Here is a 9203-nt window from a genome sequence, read left to right as displayed (position 1 = left end):
AGAAATTTGCTGTATCACTACCATCAACACCTGCTTATTTCACCTAACAAACTCTTTAGAAAAAAGAATTACAAACTTGAGGAAACCACAGGTGAAGTTGCAACAAAACGCCCCTGAAGCAGCTGCAGTGTTTGTTAGGTTGTGTGAAAGTGTCTGATTGCATGATGGAGGCAAGGTACACTGAGGTGGAGTTGCATCATTCAAAATTGCAGGTAAGTTCTAATGATTGATTCAGAAGAACTGATCCTACCATAGAGCAGGAATGTCAAAGTACAGCTGGAGACATGTCTTTAAAGGAAAACAAGCAAAGCTTGACAGCTTTTCTCGGTTTTTCCAGTTCATTTAAAGGCACAGAAGTCTTCTCGTGTAGGCTGCCTGTAAGCAAGCAACAGTGTTTTAACCCATTCAGTCCATGCATTTTGTTAACTATATCTCCAATCCAGAGTTGTAGAGGGACTAGAGCTGGCTGTTTTGCAGAGAGAGGTGGGGTAAACTCTCGACGGGTTGCCAGAGTGTCTGTATTCTTTTTTCTTTTTCTTTTTTGTCTTTACAATTCAAATTCCATTCAAATAATTTATCTAGACTGAAAAATACCTTTAACCTTCGGCACATCCTCACTCCCTTATAGAGTTATGACTGGCTTGTAGTGCGCAACAGAGTTACACTATGAGGATCAGGAACGTAATATTAATATATTTGCACTACCGTATATACATGTAGAGGAAATTCTTGTCAAGTAAAAATGTAAAAATCCCCCTGGTAGCATGTATACATATTTGCAAAGTGTAATGCAGCTGGAAACAGTTTAGTGATGTATTATTAATAGCTGTAATATAATCAGAAGACAAAGGACACGACTTTAAATACAGTTTTTATCTGCCATGCTTAGGAGGAGAAATATGCATGTCTCTTTAACTTGTTCCTTTAAATATTTAAACCAGTTGCAGATAACCAACTCTTGGCACTGGTCCTGCATCAGCGCAGCACAGCCGACACAGAGCCGGCGTGGAATAACAGTCTTTGCTGTTCTCCTCCAAAGCCCCCAACAGCGTCATCTGTCCCTGAAGTTTCTCTGCTGTCAACACGATAAGTCACGCTTGGCGATAAATCACGACGCAGATGTTCTGAGTTTATGTCGCGCTGATTCCTGTCAGTCTTGTGGGCTTAATGGTGAACAACATTACAGGAATCTGCACAGTAACTTTCCACTACATCCAACCTCAGATCCTCTTTATGAAATCCACCTCCACTTGTTCTCTTTTTGTTTCATTTCCAAGTATTTTAATCCTGTTTCTGCTGTGAAACATACTCAGGATTGATTTACATGAAAATGTTTCCAAAGGTCAGGCTTAGTGCAGTTTACCAGTGATTATTTGAATCCACATCCAGATGTAGATCAAGGAATTAGATGTTAGATGGACTCTTTACAATTGTGTGATATTTTCTCATTGTTTATGCAGGGATTTTCAGCCTTGGCAGACGTACGTCTCTTACTTCTGTGTTGGTGCAGTATATCCCATAAGATAAGTAGTCCAAGGGTTGCTTTCGACACACAGGTAGAGACGCTCCTGTTACTCTGTACCTGTGTTAACACTAATTCAGTGAAAATACAAACTACAGACTGAGATTAGCTTCACTGGCTGCACTTTAGAAGGTGGTGATCACAAACATTAAACTTACTTTTTTATTTATTTATTTAAAAAAATTTTTTTTTTTTTACATCCAAGTGATCATATACTGACACTTGGTTTGGACTCCACATTGTAACACACTAGATCAAACTGTAGTGTCATTTTCAACATGTAGTTCAGTACGATGGAGTTCATCTGCAGCGCCTCCACATGCCATGTCACACATGGTTATAAAAGCATAAGCACATGCTGTAAAGCTGTCTACATGGTAAGCAAAGAGACAAAAATGAAAGTAAAACATGTAAAAAAAAAAAATACTAAGAGGAACAGAACGTCACATTTATACTTTCAATTTAAATTTCAGATATTTATCATTAAACAATTAAATTTAAAACACTTCTGATAAAATTTATTTTAACTCTATTTAAACCTTCTTCTGATTTTTTTTATGTTACTGATAAGTGATAAGCTTTGGCACTGCTGAACTTTCCCACATTTACTTATCAGGCATTTATTTACTTTTTATCTCTGTGAGCCAGAAGCTCAGACTCCTCTAAATGCTCAGTTTTAGTCTTTTTAATTTTTTTTTAAATTGGATTTTATTATGTCAGTGAGAGCATACGTTCCTAATACAGTTAGCTTAGGTGTATAGCACAGAAGCCCCACCCACCTGGTGGATAAACCTTCTGTCTTCAGCCAATCAGGGGAACGTTTGTTTAGAGAGAGGAGAGGCGCTAAAACATCTTGTTTTAGACAGAAGAACTGTGTGAGAATCATGCACATCCACTTGAGTAGTCCTTAATCCTGTCTTCCTTCTCTCACCCCAACCGGTCGCAGCAGATGGCCCCGCCCCTCCCTGAGCCTGGTTCTGCCGGAGGTTTCTTCCTGTTAAAAGGGAGTTTTTCCTTCCCACTGTCGCCAAATTGCTTGCTCATAGGGGGTCATATGATTGTTGGGGTTTTTTTTCTCTGTATGTTTTATTGTTACCTTACAATATAAAGCGCCTTGAGGCGAATGTTGTTATGATTTGGCGCTATATAAATAAAATTGAATTGAATTGAACTGAACTGAATAAATGAATCTTTTGAAAGCTTCTATCATTTTTACAGCCAGAAAGATGGATAAACCAGGTGATGTTTTTTTTTTTTTTAGATAGCTGTTCTTTATTCTGAGCTTAAACCTATAAAAGATAAACAGCGAGACCGTTTACATTTTGTCTTTAAGTCTGATCTTTTGTCATATAATGATGAATAAAACGTTCTCTTTTTGTAGTTTTAAGAAAATGAAATTTTAATTTTGGTGTTATTTTAATCTTAGTCTGTTTGGAGTGACTGAGAACATCTGCACACATCTGTCACACATACCACATCCCTGCTTATGTTTGCTTATGTAAACCCTACCCTCATAAATTTGCACCAGCTACATTATATAAGTGCATGATGTCAATGTCCCTGGTATTCAAATATGTATTGCAGAACACAGATTGATAAAAACCTTATCATCCTCAAAGTTCATTCACATGCATTGAAATAGAAACACATAAATTTAGCAACCTCTCTCAAACGAGTTTGACCCAGCTGTCCTTGTGTTACCGTCACGTGGGCCGTGTATGGCGCCTCTGTGCTCACATTAGACACAGAAGGAAAAAAAAATGTGTTTGTCTTTGTAATAAGAAAGGACTTTCTCTGAACATACTGGACACATCATGTGACATTTAGACTGGATAAGAGAGGCAAAGAGGGTGAGATGAAGCAAATGGGGTGGACGCTGCATGGACTGTGACTCCCTCTCCCGCCCTCACTGCTCTCCCTCTCCAGGGATCAGGCCCTGACTATATAACAGAGAGACGAGCCCTCCTGAAATCCCCTAAGTCAGGCTCACTTGAAAAGACTTATAGGTTCCAGATTCACTTCTTCTCACTTCTGGAAGTTGGCAGGGGTGCTTGAGACCTCCACAAAGTCTTGGAAATCAGGGAAGCCTCCAGGTTGAGGCTGAGCAACGTAGCCAAAGAGAAAGAAAGGACAATAAAAGCAAAGAATCTCCGTAGACTTACCAGCAAACACCCCGGTCCACTGGAAAGATGCAGAAGACAGGCTTCTTCACCCAAAAGAAAGCAGCAGCAGCACTGTGCATTGTCCTGTTAATGGTGGCTCAACAGGTGAGTGGAGTAAATTTAGTAATAACCACAGATGTGGTGTTAAATTTATCCTGTTCATTCTGCCCTGTCATCAGGAAACACCCATAACCTGATTATGACTATAATTGTAATCCTGGGCAATTAGAACATGTAACTTTTGTTTCTATTCAATTGTTTTTCCAAGTGAGGAAAAACAAATCAGCTTAAAGTCCAATTTGCCTTTCTTTAAAGGATAGAGTGATAAGTTTGTTAGACTATGGTTACATTAATAACCCTCTAATGTATTCATCTCTTATAAGTCTACCAGCAGCATCTTTCACTTCCATTAGTTTTGGATCTAAACCCTTTTTGTGAAAGCCTGCTTTGAATTTTCCCACTTTTCACATCAGGCATAAACTCATATTTTCCTCTGTGGAGTGTCCATAGTTAAGAACTAAAGTGTAACTGAAAGGGTTTTCTCTCCTGCTGGTTGTGTTTGATCCTCTCTTTCTCTTGCTTCTGCCTTATTTGACTTCCTGTCAGAAAAAAAAAAGAGTTTTTCCTCCCCACGGTCACCAACACCAATGTCTTCAGTGTTCATATGAAGTCACTGAGTCACTAAATAGTTGATGAAGTTTATATCTTCCCAGTGCTTTGAGTCAGAATACACTGGACTACATCAGCATCAGTCATCAGTGTGGTTCCTTTTAACGAAGATGTGCATACCTTTCTGTCCCATCTGTATTCCAGGTGTGTGCAGGTCCTTTGGTTTCACAGGATCAGTCCAGCTTCCTCCAGAGTGCAGATCTAAGGGGGTCAGATGTCGACCATGCTCCGAGGAGGATAGCCCGGATGACCCCACTGTGGCGGATCATGAACAGTAAACCCTTCGGAGCATACTGCCAAAACAACTATGAATGCTCCACAGGCCTCTGCAGGTAACTGTGCTGGCAGAATTGTTAATGTAGAAAGAAAAAAGGAAATGTGGAGATTTTTGTTAAGTTCAGAAAATCCACTGGGCTGGTAAATCCTGCAAAATGAAACAGATCTTTTCTATGGCAGCTTGTATCTGCCACTCAATATATTTGTATTTTTTCCCTCAAAATTTCAAAATGTTATTTTTAATAACACGAACACTTAAATACACCTGATTGGAAATTTTGGCAGAAATAAGCTTTGATACTTTGTTAACATCTGCTTGTGTTTTGTTTTAGGGCAGGACACTGCTCCACGATGAACCGTTCGGCATCGCAGCCGGTGAACTATTAGACGTCCGAGGACACAACCAGCATGTTCATCCTGACGGGTTCTGATAACTGGGAGATCAGCTTACCCAGGCTTCTTCTTCTTCTTTTACTTCTTCATTTTAAATCAGAATTTGTATTTATTTTCCAGTAAAATTATATCTAAACAATTTTTTAAATGCACCTGTCAGGCAGCTACTGCCCCACCTGATGCATTTCTAATTGAGAATTGTCAGGCCTTTCAAACCTTAAGCATTTGATGACAGTTTAACCACACAGAAAGTTGTATTTCTGCAACTATTGAGCTTTTTTTTTTTGTTATTATCTCTGTGTCCTACTAGTTACCCTGGCTTTGAACTTATCCCACAGCTGATATAACGGCGCTCGATAACAGCGTTTCATTTAAAACCCGTTCCTTCAGAAATATCATAAAACAGTGAAACATTTTTAAAGGACATTTGTAATTCTGTAACTGAGCAGATGCGTAGTCTCCACATTTTTATGACTGAGATGTAATTGGTTGTGTTTTCTAGGGTGTGATAAACTCAGATTTTTAATGATACGACTTTATCAGAAGTAAATGTAACAACTAGCTGTGCCTTCTACAAACTCCTCACCCTTACTTTTTTTTTTTAATACTCGCAGTCATAATTTCTGTCCCCTTAATAATTGGACCAGCCTAGTTTAGTCCAAGGTTAAATTAAAAGGTAAAATGTAAATGAAGGATAAACCAATAGAGAACAAATGACATGGAGCTGACCTTTGATCACTTCTTACTGTTGGGCATTTTACATAAAGCAAAGTTTTAGAAATCTTAAAAATATGAATGAATATGAATATGAATGAAGTTGCGGAAATGACATAAAAGGTGATGGTATAAAAACTGAGAAGAGGTGGAGCAATGTTGTTATGGATTTAAGATAAAAGTTATTTAAAGTACACTCAGGTTCTTGACAAAAGGTTCAAACACAGTTGGATTAACTAACAGTATCTGTAATGCTGATTCTGGTATTTTATTTATTTTATCTTTTTTTTTAAATGTCAAAATGTGCCCATTTTCATTTACTATTTTAAACTCAGTTTAGGATATTTCACTTTTTTGTTTTGTCCCATAACCGTTTGGGTTTTTTGTTTTGTTGTTTTTAAAAAAAAAGGATTTAAAGCAGGAACGTTATGACATCTACATGCTCAAACAATCTTAAATCTGCAAAGTCTCAAAGTCGAGCTACCTGATGGGCTGAGTGTACAAATACTGGGAACAGATTCCTCACTATGAGCTGCACAGCCTTGTTTTTTATTTGCACATCTATGAAATCCTGAAATTTAAGAGGAGGTTGCAGCTTTAGCTTCAACTCACCTGCAGTTTACTTCATGCACACAGCAGGTGCTTGCTGATATTTTGTACACTCAGGTTGCACTTTTAAACCCAAATTATCTTTGTACTGTGTATTGCTTACTGTACTGTTTTACTTGCATCTGAAGGGCCGGAGATGAAGTGAAATAAAAGCATCGGACGAAAGAATCAGTGACTCAAACGTGGACTTTTGTACGCCGTTGCTTCGTGTCTTCTCATATACCTTTCACCTGGGACATAATGTGGACAAAGCTGACATTTGAATCCAAGGTAAACAAATGAATCTGCTGCCAGCGTTCAAAAGTCAAACAGCTGCTGGTGCACAGATATTCAGTCTTTCACAACGAGAGAAGCCAGCCAAGCGTGTGAGTGGGTGCAGGAGATAAGTCGTGTTCATTTAAGAGGAATGACGCCTCCGGAAGGAGTTTTCCACATCTTAAGAAAATCTGCAGAGTCATCAGAAATGTCTGTTTGCATGTTTGTCTGCACATTCCTGCTGAATTCACTGACAAGAAAACAGAATAGATGGTAATCCAAACTCTTATTTGTCTTTGTAAAAAGTGCAAGTACAGGTACTGGATCCAAGTCCTTTAACAAGGATTACCTTACCTTTTCAGACATTTTGTTTGACCTTTACTGTTTCGATAGGAGTTAAGAAGGGAAGGAGCAACTAAGTGGTGATAATACACTTGATTAAGCATTTGTCAGAAAGTCTGAGCACCGCTATAAAAATCAGAACTTCTGGAAGTTTCCTCGCCTGGAACATTCAAGTGTGTTTTAACACCATGATGCAATTTCACAAACTGTGCAACATCTCGGACTCTACAGGCTTCAGTTAGTTAAAAGTTAAAGTTCATGACAGTATTGTTAGAAAAAGATTGAATAAGTATGATTTGTGTAGAAGGGTTGCGAGGAGAAAGCCTCTTCTCTCTAAACAAGGCAGCAAGGTTCAAGTTTACAAAACCGCATCTGAACAAATCAGAAGACTTCTGAAACAATGTCATTTGAATGATGATAGCTGTAGCCCAGGTGGTGGAACAGGTTGCCTACTAATCGGAAGGTTGGTGGTTTGATCCTTGTCTGCTCCCGTCTGCAAGCCAAATATCCTTGGGCAAGATACTAACCCCAAGTTACTCTCCGATTCATCCATTGGAATATAAATGGGTGAAATCTGTGTAAACCGACTTGACTGCTCAGAGTAGAAAAGCACCATATAAGAACCATGATACCAAAGTATTCTAGAGTCAAATGTGAGGCCATCTGTCTGACAACGTCCCAAGCAAATCTACAACAGGATGGCTGAAAAAGAAAAGACAGTGGTGCAAAGTCCAGACACCAACCTGTGCATTAACAAATGTCCACACACCTCAATGTGCAGAAGCAATGCTGTAAAGAAGAGTGAGACAAAACTTCTCCAAAGGTGAGAGACTGAAGAAGTCATGCAGAAAACGATGGTAATGCCAAAAAGTGGTTCTACAAGCTACTGAATAAAGCGGCATATTCAGCTTTTGTCACAGGACTGTATAAAAGATGGATGTAGGTATCGTGACATCATCCACTGGGTTGGGAAGTCTGAAACTGAAGAAAAGCAATTTGTCAGTCACAAGTTTTTATCCTGGATAATCCTCCTATTAGACACTTAAAAACAACCAAAATTTACAAAATGGACTTCATGCTTTGAGAACGTCGTGAAATAAGTGAATAAATCAACCAGGCAGAGGTCTACTCAAGGTCAGCAACCAAGACGCTTACAAAAAAAGTGTGGAGAGTGGAAACCCAGCGTTGACTTTGTCCATCTTTGTCCATGACTGATGTTCATTGTGTTGGAGTGTTGGCCATATAGAGTGCAGTATGAGCCATAAAATTGTGCTCACTGGGGTAAATTTGTGTGATTAAATCCTATAACTGGGTATGTTTGTTGATACTGCCAGAATACGACATCTGAGTTGTTTTAGAAACAGACTCCATCAAACAGATTGCTGGCACATGAGTGTAACACTTACAGCTGAAATGTATTCATGTTTTTGGCAAACAATGAAGAACAAGAGAATTTATCACTAAGTATTGGCATCAAGTTTTTTCAAATCACATCTGGTTTCGCTGTGTTTAATTAATCACATAATTCAGTGAGCAAGCTGAACAGATGACTAAGATGGAGAAAAGAAAAAAAAAAAGTGGTTTACGTGAAATAGAAACTTTCACTGACCATAATTTGCTTAACCACAGAGACAGATTCATGCCTGGCATTGGACAAGTAATCATTGGTCTGCATGTTCAGGCCTGCCAAATGCAGTCCCTGTTTATCCTTGTACGTTTGCTTTCCACATACATGTAACCAGCCACACTTTGAACTGTTTTTGTTTTGTTTTTTTTAAAGTTCAGCAGCACTTAACATACTTAATTTATCTGATTGAATATTTTCTCTTTTGAGGCCATTTTATTTCAGGTAAAAAAAACCCCAAGATCCTGTGCTTAAACCATTTATAACTCTTCTCAAATTAACTAAACCTTTCAGCAGAATTTGAAGAACTTACATCAGTGATGTTATGGTTATGTCTGTGGTTTCTAATTCACTACATTCACTCACCTGATACCTTTTTTGGTATACCTTATTAGTTTTTGGTTGGATGCCCCTTTTTGCTTTAATTCTTGGTGACACCGATTCATTAAGGTACTGAAACTCCTCAGAGATTTTGGTCCATATTGAAAGGACAGTATCGCACAGATACTGGCTGGACATCCACGATGTGAATCTTTGGTCTCACCACATCCCAAATGTGCCCGGTGACTGTGGAGGCCATTTGAGTACAGAACTTGAAACTAGTTTGAGATTATCTGAGTTTTGTGACACTGTGTTA

At 38.6% G+C, this 9203-nt stretch overlaps 1 protein-coding gene across 1 annotated transcript; it reads left to right on the top strand.

Moving 5' to 3' along the window:
* The first annotated feature begins 3370 nt into the window (after positions 1-3370).
* Positions 3371-5553, top strand: leap2 (liver-expressed antimicrobial peptide 2). Its single transcript, XM_026153162.1, has 3 exons — positions 3371-3789; positions 4498-4685; positions 4962-5553. The coding sequence occupies exons 1-3, from the start codon at positions 3712-3714 to the stop codon at positions 5014-5016; spliced, it is 321 nt and encodes a 106-aa protein (XP_026008947.1). The 5' UTR covers positions 3371-3711; the 3' UTR covers positions 5017-5553.
* Positions 5554-9203: the final 3650 nt, after the last annotated feature.

The sequence above is a fragment of the Astatotilapia calliptera genome, chromosome 3 (genome assembly GCF_900246225.1).
Source record: "Astatotilapia calliptera chromosome 3, fAstCal1.2, whole genome shotgun sequence".
In the NCBI taxonomy this organism is placed as follows: Eukaryota; Metazoa; Chordata; class Actinopteri; order Cichliformes; family Cichlidae; genus Astatotilapia; species Astatotilapia calliptera.
The sequence above is the reverse complement of the archived record's forward strand: the minus strand, read 5'-3'. Positions and strand labels throughout refer to the sequence as shown.